General features: G+C 41.1%; 1 protein-coding gene across 1 annotated transcript; it reads right to left on the reverse strand.

Moving 5' to 3' along the window:
• Positions 1-1,389: 1,389 nt before the first annotated feature.
• On the reverse strand, positions 1,390-19,354 carry CTSC (cathepsin C). Its single transcript, XM_050332325.1, has 7 exons — positions 19,170-19,354; positions 18,142-18,287; positions 8,604-8,770; positions 8,035-8,190; positions 5,897-6,012; positions 3,273-3,404; positions 1,390-2,523 (listed from the first exon to the last, which is right to left on the reverse strand). Exons 1-7 carry the CDS (start codon positions 19,333-19,335, stop codon positions 2,021-2,023), a joined length of 1,386 nt encoding a protein of 461 aa, XP_050188282.1. The 5' UTR covers positions 19,336-19,354; the 3' UTR covers positions 1,390-2,020.
• Between the last annotated feature and the right edge of the window lie 124 nt (positions 19,355-19,478).

Genomic DNA, 19,478 nt, shown 5'->3' on the forward strand with positions numbered 1-19,478 from the left:
AAATAAGTATGTCTGATGACAGTTGCTGGGGGCAGTGACAGTGACAGACCACTTCAGGAACTCTCCCATCTTCACTGTAGCACTGGTGCAGCTGCCACACACGTGCAGTGACAGACGTGGGAATTGCTAAGAAAATAACACACAGTGTTATTCAAAACACATGTAGCTAACATGATATAAGGCATGCTGAATAGCAAGTGCTTTTATATTCATAGTTCCACAGGTGTCAGCAACAGTTTTATGATAATGAGTTGATTTCCTAATGGCTGAAAGAGAGTAGAAACAAACATCTAGCTTTTATACCCTTATTCTCAAGCTAATCTCATGTGCTATTAAAGAAATCCAAGAACCTAGGACAAACAAAGCCATAACTTCATGAAAATACCTGCTGATTAAGAACTGACACTTCCAAATGCACAGGATATTCAAAATGCATAATCTGTGTAGTAAAACCACAGCGACTCCACAGGTAGTAGGACAAACCTGAAGGTCACCTACACAAAGACAACCATCTTCTGCAAGTGATTTAGTTCTCAACGGGCCTCTCAGTTTTCCAGTATACCAAATAATCCACGTGGGAAAGAACAAGTGTCCTGCTCTTCCCCTGGCCCACAATTCCCTCAGCTAAAACAATCCAATGCAGAATATGAGCTATTTTAGAATTCCTTGTTCCAATTCTGGAAAAACACAAGTTCTAAATCTCCAGCATTGACTTGACATTTTTTGGCAGGGCATTGATGAAAGCCAAACCTATGAAGCTATCCTTCTTCTGCCCCTCAAATTGAGCAAACCAGAATCCCAGAGTTCCTGTGAAGTTCTGCTACTGAAGTAAAAGGGAGTTTTCCTGTGTAAGTTAAATTAGATATTCTGATTAGAGATGACTTTTCCATTTTTCTGTATTTTATAAGCTTCCCTACACCTAAAAAACCCCACTCATAAGACTGTACTTTGCACAGAAATGCTTTGGTCACATTTAGCCACTCTTGTTTACTCAAGTGGAGAACAGCAAAGACCATTGCTGTGTTAACCAAGTACTGTGTTGCAGCTCAGAAATGGTTAATTCCAAGTGTTGCAATTCTCCTCCCCCTCAACTCTTTTTCTACCTTCTGTATTTGAAAGAAATAGGGCAACAGATTAACAGAAAGGTCTAAAGCAGGATTACTGGGGAATTAGCCAATTTACTCAATGAATTGTCCCCTATCCACAGCCTGGACAACTTGCTCGATGCTGTTGTGGTATCTCAGCTTCAGCTGCAGGATTTTTAGTTCCTCTCCCCTCTCATCCTCCTTTCCCATCAGTTTAGGTCCTGCTAAAGCAAAAAGTTACTGACAAGAAGCTCAGAATTTACAGAGACGTGTCACCAAAGAAGCAACTTCCACAAGAAAAAACTCCTATGGGAGTGGGGTGATTTTTATTGAACTCTGAAATGATCAATTGCAAAGCACAGCAATAAAATCCAGAACTGGAACATTCAGTAACAGCCTGAAACATAGAATTGATTTTTATTGTCATAAGGGTTTGACATGCAGTTTTTACAGGACACTTAAAGCTTTAAAATTTCCTTTTAATCAGTGTAATTGCCCATTCCCTCCCCAATACACACTTATGTTCTAAATTGCAGTGACTTCCTGATTTCTGAGAAGTAAGGCACTACAGTGTCCTTTCAAAGCAGTTAGAGATTACCACAGCAGGCGCTTCCCTCTGAGATCTGAAGGTCAAGATTGTCCACGGAAAAAAATGCAACTGGTAACTGAAAATGTGTATCTAGTGATGAATAACTAATCACCACTGCTACCAAAACAGCCATTCTAGGTCATCTACCATCAGACTCGAGAGGAAGCCTTCAGTGCATAGAGCAGAATTAACAGTGTTCATCCTCTCACATAGGGAAACTGCTTTGTTCTGGAAAAATTCCTTAAAGCTGTCCTGTTCAAGCTAGGGGACAGATTTTAACCAGAGTCTTCAACAATTGGTATGTTCATATGGCTCAGGACAAGGCACTGGACGAAGACCTCTACATTTATAGTTTTGCAATAGGAGTTGCAGCCACTGCAATGCTTTCAATTGCACATTCATCAGTGCCACGGCGGATTCTGAAGTAACCATCTTCTCCCCATGAGGTGCCCCAGCTGTTCTTCACAATCCAGAATTTCTCACCACTTTCTGGGTCTGCACCATAGCCCACCAGCAAGACAGCATGATTGGTCAATTCAAAAGGATTTAATTCATCCTGCAGCCCAGTGTGATGGTAGATTCCCTCTTTATAAAGCATAAAATCATTATAAACCTCAAAGGCAACAGCCATTGGCCCATGTTGAACAAGCTCAAGTTTCATTAGGGCTTCATTGCAGCCTCCATAGAAACCACCAACGTACTGATACTTTGAAGTGTAGTAGTGGTAACAGCTGCGTTTGAAAAGGCATGGAGAATCTTGGGCTGTGTAAGGGAAGCAGTCCTCTTCCACCACACCAAAGTCTTGGACATACTTTCCAGCAATGAGATATGGGAAGCCACCATCACAACCTAAACAAAAAAAATATATGTTTATTCCCTTGAAGAGTTATTTCAGGTAGGAGCCTCTCCTACATATATCTTTTGGAATACTTTCAGATACAGTATTGAACATGCACTGCAGAGACCCAGACAATCCTAATATTCTAGTTGGCTGTAGCTAGCTTTCTGTAACACAGAAGGCAAAATTCCCATTTGTGGGAACGCTAATACATAGACCCCTGTCTCATTCAATCGTTCCTGACAATTCCCATCAGGAAGAGCAGTTAGTTACATGCAGTACAAAGACCTGCCTAATAAGCATACAGTCCTCCAGAAAACTTGAGTCATTGCTTTTGCTCATCTCCCCCTTCTCATATGCTCTTCCTTTCTCTCTCTAAATATACTATTGGGAGAATATTTAGTTACATTCTTTCTAGGTATGCATTGTAATTTAGCTACATTTTGAGTCCTACTCCTTAGATATTCCCCATCTCACAGGTAGATCTACCTAAAATCCAGTAACATCCTAAGAATGAGGCCACCTGCTCCTGATTCAATCCCATCATCCATCCCACAGTGAGGTGGATTGACAACTCTGGAATTTTTTCCTGCAATCTTTAGAAACATAAAAAAGTACTGTGAAGTATAGCCTGCCAAATACTTTATGAAAAAACTAAATTGTGTGTGATGGGGAAGGCACGGAAGTTTTTAAAATACAGTCTCCTTCTGCAGCATTATCGTAACTTGAAAGTTATCACTGTATATACCAGCACACTTACCCTGAGAATACTGGCTGCAAGACACAACCTGCTGGGGACTAAAGATCGGTTTCTGAGTATTATTTGTAAGGATACGTATTCTTGCTTCCAGCATGCCCATGGAGGAAAACGCATAACAGCTACCACAGGAGCCTAAGAAGGGAAGAAAACAAAACCATGAAGAGCACTCAGTAACATAAACAGGGCTAGTTACCTACAGTCAGGTACAACTAATTCTTAGGAGTCCACTGAGTCAGAACCTACCAGATGTGATTAGAAGTTAAACACCAATGGAACAGAAACTTGAAATCTACATTTAGCCTCTAAGCACGCAATTAAAAAAAACCCACTTCTAACAACTTCTGAAGGAACACAGAGCTTATTCAAGAATAAGAGACAATATACTGCTCTTCAGTATTTTCTAGCAGTACCATTTAAGAGCTATGCTATTATGCTATTCCTTCAGAATGAATCTAGAGGGACTGCACTAACAGGGCAGAGAAGGCTCAATATAATGCCTCAGACAATAACCCTTCATGGAGTATATATGCTAAGGGGAAATGAATTATTTGAAGTGAATACTGACATTACTGTTTTTATTTCAACTTACCAATGGATTTAGTCCTGTAATCTCCAGTTGAAGAAATATTCCACCTCTCCAGCTACCCCTAAAACAACTGAATTTTTAGAGACTAGTGGTATAAATAGCAAGTTTCATATAGAGAATTCATCCCAGCTTCCCTTGCTTCCCAAGGGCATGTAATTGTATGCTGACTTTTCAGAGGCACCTTAATTTCCCTTTGGTTTCCTGGCAGAGAGGTAAGTCGCCTTACTTTTATGTCAAAATTTAGTATTGCTTCTAGCTTTAGGCCTCTTCACTCCCTAAGAACTTCCTTTCACATATAAAAACCTTTGGAAGTGGAATGACAAGCATCATAGAGAAGAACAATTACTTGGATGGGGTCCTATTTTATCTACTGATTGTCACCAAGGTCCATGATTTCCTTCTGTTTCCTGACAGCAGGAAAGTCAAATATTACAGAGCTATGAAAATACGGGAGGCTTGAGGAACAAAACAAAATACTTTCTCTTGAAGTGTGTAGGTGTATAAAAGCATAGCTATCACAAAAGCAAGATTTTGTGAAATTGCACCTTCACTCAGATGTATCTCTGAAGAGAAGGGGCAAAATCAGCCTGAACATGAACACTCCTTCACCCAGCAGGGCAAAGTGAATAAGTGAAAGATGCCACCCACTCACTGTACAGTCACAACATCTTAGATGGGCGACACTGAACATTTTGTTGCATCTTGTGCAAAAATGTAAAAAATACAATTCAGGCAATCATTTCAGTCCACTGGAATGGCTGCTAATTTCTCTCCTGCTACCCCACTGGCATTTATGAGGCTCACAGACTGACCTCTTTTAGAGGTTTTGTTTGTGTGTGGGGTTTTTGTTTATTTTTCTTTTTAAAGCCTGAAAGCTTAAATACTAATTTGATAGAGCAGAATGCATATTCCACAGACATTTAACATACTCAGCATGGACTCTCAGATTACAGGAAAAGTGTAGGAAGCTTTATTATTGGAAACAACAGAGTAGCTCTCATTTAGAGAAACTCTGAAGCAACACACTGGAGAAAGGGTAAGTTTGGAACTGAGTGTTCAGTTGTCTGGCAGGTAAAAGAGCCTTTGGGATATTCACAGTTCACACCAGGAGAAAGTAGAGGACTAACACCTACACAGGACCATATAATTTCCTGTTGCCATCTTCCAGTGATGCCACGTATCAGCTTGCAAGCTAGAACTCCCACAAGACTTCCTATTCTTCTTCTGCTACCAGGAGACCACCTGGCAGAACAACTAAGCCAGAAATGAGGGATCAGTGATTTAATTCTTTCCCCACCATGCTAATGTTACATTCCCTTCCCCCAAAAGTTGCAACCAGATAACTACCAGAAGATGCAAGTTTATTTGGAAATGGAAGGGACACACGAACAGAGTCCACTCCCGGCTTCCATTAATTCAGGTCCAACCATTTAATTCAGGTCTCTCACACCACAGTGCTATAAAAGCATTCCCTAGAGAATAGACATACACCAGTATGGTAACCTTTTAATTCTACTTTAAGCTAAATAATTCCCTACCCCACGGCAAAGAAAAAAAAAATTAGTTTTACCAGTATTCTATATTTATCAGTGTCCACAATTTTCACATGGACTAATGCCTCCTCTCCTAAATTTATCAGGGTGGCAAGACTTGAAGGCAATATAAGCAATTTTCATGGGTTTATTCATTAAAGCTGCATGATAATTTGCCATCAGCAGGAATTATGGAAAGAGTGTACAGAAAACCATGGCTGAGACGGATTGGGCAGAACTTGACAGCTGTCTTTATACAGGGTTCTGTGGTAATTGGCCTTCACTCCAGCAAGCTACATTGCTGTCTGCATAAGCAGTACCCAAGACCTAGTTCAGCAGTGTTGATAGACAGGACTCCACGCAGTTTCCACAGGCTATTCATAGTAAAGGTGCAATCTGTCAACTGCAAGACACTAGAGAAAACCTTCTTGCTAGCAGCAAATTACAAAGTACCTCAAAAGAGCACTAGAGCATTTCATTCAGAGCTTTTATTTATTCATTTTTACCTTGATTCCGAACAGGGCTGACATAATTGACACCATTCACATTTCTCCAATCCCAGGATTCTGGCAAGCTTGAAACTTTTTTTAGTAACTCAGTTGTTAGAGGTGCAGGCTTTGGTCTAAAGAGGAGAAGATGATATTGAGAAACATACCACACTCTAGACAAAAAAACAATTACACAGCACTCAGTTTTCATCTTTTGGCTTCTACTAGTTGGACTTCATGCTATGCAATTTGAAATAGTCTCCATCTACACTGAGTTGGTGTCAATCTGAAGAGATTAGTTTCAGCAGGATGCAAGACCTACTAGAAAACACTCCCTGAGGGAACTATATTATGAACTATCCACCGTTGAGGAATACACATCCAGTACAGGTAGCTCAGTTTGCAAGCTGCAGATTGAGCTCTGAGAGCCCCAGACAAGAGGCTGTGAACTGCCGACCCTTTGCATAACCAAGGGCCTGGGGACCTGAGGCCAAGGACACTCAGAGGATACGGCAGGAGCCCAGGACTCCAGACTTTCACCGCATAGCCTGGGAGTGGATAAAAGCCCAAGGGTTTCTTTGTTCAGGGCCCCTCCACAGAAGTACCCAGCTTCAGCTGTTATTTTGTTATATAGTTATTGCACCAAGATTAAATTATTTTAAGTATCTGGACATCTGAGACTCTGCTATGGGAAACCTGGGGTCAAGCTGGGATGGAAACCTGGTCTGACTGTGTGAGTGTGGGGTCCATAGCTGTGAAGGGGTCTCAGTTCCAGCTCGGGTGCTGCAAGAATGACTGCCAGAGTAGCTCCTGGATGGTCAAATGGGGACATTTCCTTAATATCTACAAGCTGCTGAGGTCAAATACCTTTGTGCTTATCTGAAGTGCTGAGGGTTGCTGCAACACAGTTCTGCAGCAGCTATTTTACACCTCTGCCATCAGAAGGTATGTAGAATATCTGACTGCAGAAGGCACCTGGACCTTGGCAGCATGCACTGACAGCAGCTACAGACTGTTTAACTGCAGACAGATATGGCTTACATCAACACTTACTTCTCTGGAGCAAGTTTTTACTATGACTATTGAAGAAGTATTAAATGTTACTTTCCTCATTTACTACTTGCAGCCAAGTGATGCTCATACATCAGTAAGCCAAGAGCCTCCTGCAATCAGCTTTCACATAATCCAATGCTTGTCCTTAGGTGCCATTCACAAATACCAGACACTGGAATCTGTTCTGAAAGCAGGAGAGGGCCAACCAAATACTATCATGGCACTGTATGGGTGCAACAGGTTATTCTTACCAAGTAGTTTACTGTACTTAAAGATGATCTACAAGGTGAGTTCTGTCTACAAGATGAAAACACGATAATCTGCACAATTATCCCACAAAAATCAGCAGTTTTATCATAGAGTAGGACCTTCTTCTATAACATACAATTTCCACAGTCTGGAAAAGTAAGTAGCAATCCTACTCAGAGGAATATCAAGAGTGAAAAAAGCAAAAATACCAAGAAGGTAGAAAGCTGTAAAGAATGGAATCTTTAGATCAAAGAACTCTAGCTCTCAAATTAACGTAGAAGATGATGTACGAATCCCAGTTACTGCTCTCTGCTAAGTGATCTGCAAGACCTGAAGGCATTCCCAGGGCTGCTTTCCTGCTTCTGCAATGAGACACTAGTCCCGTTAGAGCATCCTTGTTGAAGGTATGGCAAGTTATCAAAGTAATCAGGGAATTCCCTCAGAAATCTTTATGTTTAATGGCAGCATGCAGTTTATTGCTTTTTAATTGCAATTATGAACTAGCAGAACCAGGACAAAGACTAGAGCAAGCAGCTGATGAGCAGACACAGGAGTGAGATGACAACTGAGACTGTCTCCACTTCTTCCCTGCACATATGAATTCCACAGCGAGTTAGTGGGCAAGATTAAAGGGTAGGTGACCCTATTTGTCTCAACTGCTTGAGACAACAGATGCTCAGAATAATCATTCAAATGAAAAATATGTTGATGTCCTATGACTATGAGCTGGAAGGCCTTGAAACTTGATGAAACATCTGACCTACAAGCCAAAACACAGCTAGAAAGTGCCAGGACAAATATAAGCAGAATCTTGGCAGTAGTGAGGTTTATGGCAAAACAAAAGGTCTTACTACCTTGAAGCTCTGGAATACAGACCCCCAGCTCTTCTAGTTAGTTCTTCCAGGGCAAAATACTCATACTCCTTGTACCTTGCTGCTCTCCATGACTTCTGATGAGCATTGATAGCATTTACAAAATCAGAGTTGTGCACATAACGTCTGCTTGAAAGCCTGCAAACAAAAGCAACCAAATAAAACATTAAGACAAGGACAGATTGAAAAGTAAAGGTGTTCTCTAAACTCAATATGTAAAAGACTAACTCTGGAAGTGTCTTGTGGTAGGTATTGATAAAGAAACACGGAAATATTGGATCAAGGCAAGGTTTCTAAAACTTTGAGACTGACTAGATATATCATCTTGCTTAGACATGACAGTTTTGTAATTGGGTTTCGCCACAGGAGAAACTGTGATGCGACAGGCACATGCTACTCTGTTTTTGTGCATTCAGGTTTTATTTCCAACATTATAACTGGTATTTACTTTGCCCTCAGTAACAGAATTTGTCCTTATGGTTTCAGCTAAGACCTGATGGACAGTTATGAAACATTTTATTCCAGTAAAAGCTCACTTATCTGTTGCTTACCTTCCCCTGGGCTTCTGGAGAGGCAGCTCGTTTATGCGAACATCTGAAGGAGATGAACTAATCTTCTGTCCAATAAAACAAGCCCAATTGTGGCCAAGCACATCATGTACCCATCCTGGTAGAGTCTCATTACAGTAGCTGGTTACATTCTGGCCTTCCTTTTTGTACTGTAACATGAAGAAGTTACACTGGTGTTGAGCAGATGCATTTGTTAGCATAGCAGTAGTTACCCACCCACTAAGCTGCTTCTTGCCTATGTTTCAGAGGAAGTGACCAAACGTATACTCCAGAGGTTAAGCAGATAAATGAAACTGATACTTATCAGATCACTGCAGAAGACAATCAGGTTGTGACTTGCACTGTTAGCAACAAAGGATGCATTAATATCACTATCAACTAACAGGAGCTGGTTGTTTGGATTCAACAGTTACTTTCTCAGCAAGATGCAAAAGACCTCTTAGTACTTACCCTTCTCTTCAGGGCCCTGAGGTTTCTTGCATTACATATGTGACCAGTCAAGCTAACTCAAACACAGGAAGGATAGCAAGTGTCTCTCATCCAGTAACCTTTCAGGGAAGCATGTACTATTTCTATGTGTTTATGTATAATTTATGTACTGTTTTTGTTTTACAAGTCAGAACCAAAGATGAGACTTCCTAAAACTGCTTTAAGCTTGAGATGTGATGGTACAGCATCAAGAAACAATTTTACATGAGCTATCAGAATGAAACAGTATGAAATGATGATCCATGGAGAACAACTCATTTAAAGTTGGCAGTGAGGAGAGTGTGTGATTAAGATCTCACGTCCCAAGTCCTAACACTTCCCTGTTCAGTCACACAAGTCATCACTTTAGTACTGAAAAGGAGTAATAATTTTATATATTCAGTAAAATGTGTCTTCATACAACAGTTAACACTAACACTTTACCCAGCTACATAAGTTTTCTGCATTAGCAGTGCCTTGACAGCAGAATGTCTTGGGGAGGCGGGGGGGGGGTGGCGTGGGGTGTGTGGCTCTTTCTTTACTCATCTCTTAAGGTTAGAGCATGTTTTGTATTAAAACTACAACGGAGCCTGAAAACTCCATGCAACAAAAGCTTTAACTTTACTCTTCTAATCACAAAAATAGAATCCAAGTTTCCTAGTCCAAAAATACTTCCTTAAATGCCATCAGAGTTGCACATGTACAGGGATTTTGGAACTATGTTTCAGCAAAATGCTTGCTCAGCTTCTTAACTGAAGGAGGTGGTGTCTTCTGGTGATGGAAATGCCCCAAGATGGAAAAGAGTAATTAAAGAGATGAGGGGGGTTGTGACTCTGTACAGGTTTTGTGGGAAATCTGAAGGAGAACATGTAGTGAAGTAATTAAGTTTATCAATCAAAGAAATAAAATTAAAGGCTAATACTCTGTTTTAGAACAGTCTGGAGGCTGCAGACGCTTCATATCTACACTCCTGCTTGCCTAGCAAGGCAAGCAAGTTTGCTGACTGGCGCAGCATGGCAGCACTAGAAAGCTGAGCTGTTGCCTTGCTCTATTCCTACTCTCTTACTGTGAAAGATTGTGCAATATGGGATATAACTACACTTGGCCAAACAGCAAGGGCAAGGTCCAGAGATGACTTGAGAAATACCCTCTTCACAACAGGAGTGCTAGAAATCCAGACACCCAAAAGCAACAGGTTAGTGACTTTACATCTATAATTTACTGTGAGATCACTTTATTTGGCTCTACATCATAGCATTAAATTAATACCTGCCTTTTCTATGTAAAATTGCCACAGATTATAACAAGACCAAGTATAGCTATTCTCAATAAACATGAATTGGCCTTCAATCTAAATATGTGAAGATTAGAGAAACAGGCCTGCTTCATGCAACAATCAGACACAGATCATGCCTAGCATACAGTTATACTGAATTAAATTAAAATTAAATTAGATTTGGGATTTAACTCATTGCCTTTTTTCATGAAGATACCTCCTAACTAGCAAATTAAAACAGCAAAATGCCTTTTTTCTGTTTTTCTCTCCTAAAAATCCTTGTCCTTTTCCAGGAGATTAAATTCATTGTTTTTTAAAAGATGTAGATAGATAACCAGAATAGCATTCACAACATTTGTGCAACTTATCTTTTGGGAAAGTGAATTTAGCGAGTTTCAAGTTCTGTCAGTTCATACATCAGCAAAACTGGGAAGGGTGTGAGAGTCAGTGGCAGTGCTTCAAGGCACAAAAGCCCATTTCAGACAGTCTGCATAGAAGCCTAAAATTAGGCAATTCAAATCCTCTGTAGCTACCTTTTTGTAGATTGGTAGACTATAAGCTACTACTGAACTGACTTTAAAAAGGGGACACGGAGACTTTGAGACCATAGCACATCAAATGATACCTGGATAAAGAGAATTTAACCTCCCAGAAGCACTGTCAGCTAGGTAATGAAAATATACCCAATTTGCTTTCCCCCCTTCTGACTTGAGAGGGGGAAATTGAGAGCCACTGATGCAGAGAAGTGAACATAGAAACTTTTAAAAAACCTCCACTATTTATGCTTAATTTCTACAAGCCAGCTAACTATCCAATTAGCCACATGTTAGAAGAACTAAAATAGGGTAGCATCGTCATAGGTGCCATGACAATGACATCCACTGCTTACTCCCAGAAGATACACCACCAAATCAGAATATCATTTCTAAAACCAAAGGCAGCATTTCTTACTGCTACCAATGAAGGTCTGAGAGATTAGATGTGGTAAATCCGACTGTACCAGTTTTAGAGGACCAACTATAAGTATGTCTGTCCAAGTAACAATCATGCAGGGACATGGCATCATTGCATGAACAACAGCTGACTCAGGTGGATGTGAATTTTAACACCAGACTCCAATGAAGCCGCCAGCACACTATCTAGAACATCCACTGAACCCATTCTGTAACAGCATCCTTCATGGAGGACAACAGCCACACAGCTGTGATCACCAGAAAACTGCTGCATGCACTTTCTCTGCAGACTTAAGATGATGGCTTTCATTTCTGAGTTAAAAAAATACCACTGCAACCATGCCACGTGGTAACTTCATCAGCCAGAGCTCACATCTGCAGCATTAAGTCAACTCCATCCAGTGATCTGATGAGTCTAGGACAACTCCTGTAAAAAGGCACCCAAATATATTCAACAGTTTCAGTTCTGAGGTTTAAGCTTTAATTCTATTTCAAATGCATATTTTTCTCAAACCTGACAACTCACGACTTTACCTAATGCCAGAATTCAGCCAAGACACTCCAACACTAACCTTAAAAGGCTTCATGTAGCTAAACTTCAAAGACTGCTGTTAGATACCTGAACTCCAGGTAGTGTAGTTTTTGGTGTAGTATACTTTTAATAGCATATCTTTCCTGTGTTGGTTATCATGACATAATCTACCTGCATATTCACGTCTAGTCCTGGTAAAAAACATAGCTGTTTAAAGCTTTCTTTAAATCTTTAATCTCACTAAGAGGAAAGAACAAAAGGATGCAGATCTTATTGGAAACATTATTTTAACAGGGAAGAGGATGGGCAGGCACTAATCTCTTCTCTCTAGTAACCAGTGACAGAACCCAAAGGAATGGCCTGAAGTTGTGTCAGGGGAGATTTAAGTTGGATATTAGAAAATGGTTTTTCACCCACAGAGTGTTTGGACATTGGAACAGGCTCCCCAGGGAAGTGGTTACAGCACCAAGCCTGACAGTTCAAGAATCATTTGGACAATACTCTCAGGCACATGGTGTGAGTCTTTGTGATGGTCCTGTGCAGGACCAGGATTTGGGCTCAGTGATCCTTGGGGGTCCCTTCCAACCTGGCACATTCTGTGATTAAACCTGCTGGAAAGACTTATCACTCATTTGTTACCAAATTTACAAGTGTAGCTATGCATTTTAATACAGGAAGTACATGTTGTATTAGAACAGAGTTGCAGACTTGCAGATGCCCTACTCTACAAAAACAAAGAAGATTATGTTAGTAGAACAAAGTACTGCATCTTGCTAGCTGATATAAAATGCAAGCAAATATCAACTATAGGGTCATTTTGTTTACTCTAGAGAACATTCTCAAATTCTGAGACTTGTGCTTTCAAATTTACACTTTAGGGAAGCAGCAGTTGCACACTGCCAGTTAAGGAAGCCTAGCTAAGATAGGTTAAAAGTTGACTTTCAAGTGATTTGCAGGATGATTAAATAGCATTTAGCAGCTCTAACACTTCTACTTTGGCACATGAAATTAATTTTTTTTTTTTTCGTATCTCAAAATTTAAACATTAACTACTGTCCCATATTGAGGCTGATTATTTCAGAACCGCAGTTCTTGGTTTTAACCAAATTTGGGAGCATTGGGGAAAAGAGAAAAGGATGTCACAAAGATATCACCGAGTCAGTCTGGAAAAGATTAGTAACTCGCGTGGTGGAATATTCTAAAATCTACTTCTTTCTTTTTGCTGAAGTGGTTTCAATATTTCAAAATGCAAAAGTGCCACAGACTTATGGTTTTTGCTAAAGGACATCTCAGAAGTCAGAATTAGTACCCGTTAGCTTAAGGTACAAACAGCGAGAACCTTACAACACTATCTCCCTCAAAGTGGTAGTCTTAGCAATAAGTACCTTAAAAGTATAAATAATTGAAATTAGTTAGCCTCAACTTTCCTTTCAGCCTCTTTTTATGTTATGCTGCTTCTATTTCTTTTGCCATCCCTCAGGAGAAAAAAACTTTAAAGCCTTACATGTTGCATACCCCTAAAGAATTCTTGTATTATCCAGCAGAAGCACATGCTCAAGCTTCTACCAAGAGTCAGCAGACTAAATCCATATACAAGTTCAGTATAGGGATGTTTCAGCAGCACACCTTAAACGAGAGCATTCCCATGAAACAAAGAAGTTACTTTGTGCTGCAAACAACAGCAAGAAGAATAACTATGACTTGTCAGAAGCAGAATGTAAGAATGCAGTAGGATGCTCCATTTAACTTAGAAAACTTCAAAGAACAACAATAGTTAGAAATAAAACAGTGTTAAGAGTTTCTTTACTTGAGATACTAAAGCAAACTGAGGAAAAAATGCACAGATAAACTCACTCAATCCACTCCTTTGGTGTATATAATCACTTCCCCACAGGCCCCAAATGAAAGAACAAGTAACTTGTAATGATAGTGAGGCCCCACGAAAGTCTTAATGGGTGTCTGTTTAGTAAGCCACAGGAACAAAAAGCTATTAAAAACTCACTGAAGCATGCATCATTAAACAGGCTGTGTCTATATCTACACAGTACCGTAGCTCTGATAAAGCCAACACTTAAGACAAGCCCACAGCATTCTTGTCAGTAATTAATAGCTTAATTTTTTAACATGAAGCAGAAATACACGCAGAAGTTCAATTAGCACCAGTGGCACTTCTATGCCTGAAACACACAGAGTACACTAATGGCTTAAATACTGCTCATCATTATGCCAAGCAACTCCATCCTCTGTTCAATGTCATAATTGGAGGACTATAGAATACAAGTTACAGGATGATAGTACATAAATAAGGACATTTCATCTGCCCTGTCACCATGATGAAGTTTTAACCACGTAAGTTTAGTGCAACATAAACAGAATTTGAAACTGATGAACAGCTTTTAAGCAATAAACACTTTCTTGACATGCCCAAACCCCATACTATGGAAGGAGATGTGCAAGGCTTTCTGTATTACAGCTGTTCCATTACCACAAAGCACTCCATGAACCAAGAAATTATTCCACGATCAAGCAGTAACTTCAAAACCATATTCACACTGGAAAGTTATTTCAGAGTGAATTAAGTCATTTTACCAAGTAGTAAAGACAACAGCAAATTACTCCATATTAAACATATTGGTTCTGTACCTTCTTATTGTAGAGCAAGAGACTACCAGCAAAGAAAATTCTTCCTTTCCATGAATTTTCCAAAGGAACTTTGTCTTATGACTTTCCAAATACTCAACAGTGATCAAGGCTAAGCAATTAGATTGTTATGAGACTGCTTTTATGCTTTCCCTTTATTGCATTTCCAGGGAGGAAGGCCCTCGCCAGTCAGTATTCTAGTTTACCTTTCTTCACTCCAAAGGCTTCTCAATTATGACCAACACTACGCAAACGAAGTCTGCTATGTTTATGTTACTTTCAGGTGTAAATGGTAGAAGTATTTTAAACAACAGGCAAACATTGCTCAAAAAACTCTGAAGCCTGCATCGAATGGAATATATTACTCATACCCTTTAGGGTAAAAGATGATGATAATGGTCTTACAAAAGAATTACTTGTATTTGAAAGATAAACCCACGGTTTTAGTTTCTACCAGGACTAGACATTTTGTATTTCTATTTCATATGTAATGCAGTATTTAATGGATTAAATGTAAACAGATAGGCACAGCTAAATATGTCATAAGGTCAAACAGTTTTTAAGAAACTTCGTCCCTCCAAATCCCCACTGATGGTTGTGAAGTAAGAATTTTGGAGATAGACAGCATTGCATGTTGTTGCCCAGTAACATCAAGTACTTATCTGCAGCAAAAAATGCATTTATTAAGTGTTGTGGTATTTCCTTATGCTTCTCCACCATTTTACAGGCATCTTGGTAATCTATTGTTTCCTCTACAGCAGAAAAGCGAAGAGGGTAACTGAATTTGGCTCTAATGCTCTTTATAATGTTTAAGGAAAGAAGTCTTTAATTTAAAGATATCTTGCTGATGAATTCTCTTCTATTGAACAATGAGCCAAACAAGCTTGCCATTTCTCAACACCAAAGTTACCTGCAAAACTAACAATTAATCCATTTGCTCACAAAGGGCTAAGACACATTCATGACCATGAAATGCACAGTACTGTGTATTGCTACTTCTCTGGTATATATTTGACTGGCCTTGTTTTGAACAACAAGGTGAATCAGATGACCACTAGAAGTTCCTTCCTGCCTAAATTATTCTGTAACAATTTTGGTATATTGTTTTAAGAGTACTCTTGAAACAATGCAATACAAGAAATTAACACATCAGTCACTTGACTTAGTGCTCATGTTTTAGGATGTATTTCACAAGGTACATCACAAGCAACAGCAGAGCCTTCCTTGACTCTCAACTGTCTTCAAATTGGCTGCTAACAGATCCTTTTACGTTCCAGAGCAGGCCACACTGTTTCTATGATTAAATTTTTCACATACAAGAACTAGTTTGATAATCTGCACCTGTTTCACTGCTCAGCATACTGGCTTGTAAAGCCACTCTGTATTTCAGTGTAAAATATCAACCTAGGGATTCCCAGTCTGCTAGTTCAACTATATTCTCCTCAAATGAGTTCAACAATGACTGCTGAATTCTACCTGCCAGATATGACACCTCAAGCCTGAATTCATGGAAGTACTGTAGCATAATGTTCCACTGTCCTCACATAAGCAGTAATTCCTGCTACTTTTGAGGGAAGCCCTCCCATTGTAGGTGAGATCATAGAGGTGTCCCTGCCTGAGAAGTTTCAGAGCAATTCTGCCCAGTTAGACTATATTTCAGTGTCCATACAGTTTTTGGTGTATGACCTGCCAAACCTATGAGGAGTGTTCTTTGCAGCAATTTAGTTTCACTGTCTTATACAGATGAGAATGTCAATCAAGTATTTCTCTCTCACACTTCGTTTTTGCTCAAGTATAAGACCCTGCCTTAGTTTTAAAAACCGCATTCTTATTTTAAAAATTTACAGTTATAAGAGTGCACTGGTCTTGACAGTTCGTTATATTTATAACAGCTGATATAGTGCCACATTTTTGATTTGTGAAGAAAACAGTGTTGATAATTCAGGGATTTTTTAGGTATTGCTGAGCAGTGCTTACACAGTATCAAGGCCTCACCTGTTCCTCAGACAGCCCTGCCAACAAGTAGGCTAGGGGTGCACAATAAATTGGGAGGGGACACAGCCTGGACAGCTGATCCCAACTGACCAAAGGGATATTTCATGCCATACAATATCATGTACAGAAATAACAGTTGAGGAAAGAAGGAAAAAAGAGGAACATTCAGAATCATGACATCTGCCTTCTTATGTAACAGTCACGCGTGATGAAGACCCACTTCATGGAAATTGCCAAAGACCTGCTTCCTGGTAGCAAGTATGAATTGCTTATTTTGCTTTGAATGAATTCCTTATTTTGCTTTGCTTGCCTACATGGCTTTTGCTTTGCCTGTTAAAGTACCTTTATCTCAATCCACGAGTTTTTGCACTTTTATCCTTCCAGTTCTCTCCCCTGTCCCACTGAGGGGAAATAAGCAAACAACTGATTGGAGCTTTGCTGCTTATCAGGGTAACCTATCTACACACTGGGGTTAAGCTACAACAGTGAGCATGTGAATAACCTCTCCATTAGTTGTGTTAAACAGCCTACACAGTCCTTTACCTTACATGAGCTCAAACAGGCACACAGGAAGCTGCAAGGAAGTTGTAGTTAAATTGGAGCCACATACACCACTTCTGTTCAGTAAGGATTACAATTCTCCTTGAAGAGTGGATTATCACTTCCCTTAACATCTGAAAATGCTGACTTTAAAACAGCTGCTGTAAAATAAACCATGTATGATGGTCCCTAGAAAGATAATATAAAGCAAAAGTCATTTCTTCACACTCCTTCTACTATTGAAGGTTCAGAGATTTTGTGTTTGGACAAGGCCTAGATGTTTACTGTTGACTCATCTGAAGCCAGACACAAGATCATGCTTCCTGAAACAACCAAGAAACATGTTCACTGTTTCTGCCCAGGGCTGCATTCACCAACTACTGCACAACACATCTGTCTCCCAGTTAGCAAAGCCATTCTGCAGAGGTTACTTCAAACCACCCTTCAGACTCACAATGCCACTCACTGGGACAGCAGCAGAGCACTCCTTTAACAAGAAGGCTTTCTCCTGTCTACTCCCTGTCTGCCATCACTGTTTTCAGCTTGGTATGAAGTCATTAACAAGGACTGGAGATAACAGTATTACTCCAAATGAATAACTGTAGGCAGCATAAAGGCTCCTTAGATATTAAAGCAGTATTCTGAAATAAAATTTAAAGAAATCCCTTAGCAAGGAGAACAAAAGGATCCAAAGTTTTCATGCATTAGAGAACACCTTTAAGGAAAGATAAATAGAATGGTGTTTGCTATTTCACTTGGGTCCACAGTGTCAAGAAAAGTACATAAAAAAAAAAATTTCCAGACTACCTAAAGAGTTAGCTTCATGAAGGCCTACAATTGTTTCAAGTGTGCCAAGAAAGGAAAGCAGCAGCATCTGTAATTTTTTTCTACTCCCTACCCGGCCACTGATAACTATTTCCTTATGTTAAAAAATTAAAAAATAAATAAATAAATAAATAAATAAAATCCTTTGTCTGGTAATCTAGGCAAACCTTAGAGCCAAATATAATCAAATGTCCCAACTGACCCCCCATGCCACCCAGGGACTGAAGAGAAGCCTAACTATAGGCCATTTTAGCAACAGCCAGTGACCTAGTACATACCGACTTAACTCACCTTAAAAAATGCAAACCACTTGTAGTCATTTATCACAATTTCAAAGCCTTGATTGTAAATCAAAGTGAAGAAACCATAGTTGCCCAGACTATCTTGAGCCACATCTAACTTCTGAAGATTGACAAGCACCTTTTTCTCCACAGGCCCTAAAAGAAATACAAATATTATGGCATGATTATTGTGTGGAAGAGATAAAAAAAAAAAAAAAGTACAAAGGATGTTGCAACATTTATTTTATTCCTAAAGGTGCTAAAATAGCAGCACCAAACAGCTGACTCAAAAAGACCAGCTTACTTAAAACATAACTTGCTACAGAGCTACGCAGGTCTCCGATGCTGTGTCACTCATGCACTATGACTGCAATGACAACTCTTCCTTCCTCTACAACATCTGGGATGAAGCATCACCCATCCTACGCTCCTTCACAGCAGAGCTCCGACTCTACCACTCACCTCACCTCCCCTGCTGCTACTGCCCTTTGTCTCTCTCATCTGATCAGAAAGATGACGACAAAGAAAAATGCAAAGTATCTACTATTTTTAAAAACGACGCTGACGTACAACCGCTAAATAGTAACTCCCCACTACCATTATCCCCTCGGGGGGCACGGTACTTCCACCCCTCCGGATGCTGCCAGGCTCCCCCGACAGCCAGCTCTGGCAGCCGGTGGCCTCCCAGGAGGTGCCCAGGTGTGTCACCCAGCACAGCCACGCTCTCCTCCTGGTCACAGCCACTGCCCGGGCAGGCTGAGCTGCGCAGGGACGCACCTCTGAGGGGCAGTGAGCAGGCAAGAGCCGGTGGGGCTCGTCAAGAGGCCTAGTCGAGCCCTAATCGGAACAAACAGAAGTGGTCAGGCGCACTTCCATGCAGGAACCCGCCTCCCGTGCCGGTGTCGGCTCTAGGCTCTCCCGGCACGGAGCCGCCGCTACCACCCAACCCACATCTCCTCGGGCTCCCCGGGACGCCCATTCCCCCCCGCCCAGAGCTGCTCGGGGAACGGGAACTGTGCGGGGCCGCCGCGGTCTCACCCGCCTGCGAGCAGTTGCCGTGGCGGCCGCCGGCCCGCCAGACGCGGAGCTCCCAGGCGCCCAGCAGGTCGGCGAAGGAGCAGTTGGCCGGCGTGTCGGCCACCACGGCCGCGGGCAGCGCCGCCAGCAGCGCCAGCGCCCCGGCCCAGAGCGCCCACCCCGCCATTGCACCGCGCCCACCGCCGCCGCCGCCGAAATGGGCGCGGGTGCCACCGCCTCCCCGCCCCGCCGCCTCCCCGCCCCCGGGGCCGGGCCCGCCCCGGGCCAGCCGCGCTCCGCCGGGAGGGGCAGGGCCTCCTTCTGGCCGGG

Source organism: Myiozetetes cayanensis, unplaced genomic scaffold (assembly GCF_022539395.1).
Source record: "Myiozetetes cayanensis isolate MyiCay16 unplaced genomic scaffold, myiCay2020 scf5-8, whole genome shotgun sequence".
Lineage (NCBI taxonomy): Eukaryota > Metazoa > Chordata > Aves > Passeriformes > Tyrannidae > Myiozetetes > Myiozetetes cayanensis.

Bases quoted from the DNA above. Each gene is read 5' to 3' on its own strand.
- CTSC (XM_050332325.1), bottom strand. From the start codon at position 19,335: ATGGCGGGGTGGGCGCTCTGGGCCGGGGCGCTGGCGCTGCTGGCGGCG. The intron at 8,771-18,141 runs GTGAGTTAAGTC...TTCATGTTACAG, and splicing joins AGTGGTTTGCATTTTTTAAG to TACAAAAAGGAAGGCCAGAA. The intron at 6,013-8,034 runs GTAGTAAGACCT...TCTCCTCTTTAG, and splicing joins CTGTATTCCAGAGCTTCAAG to ACCAAAGCCTGCACCTCTAA.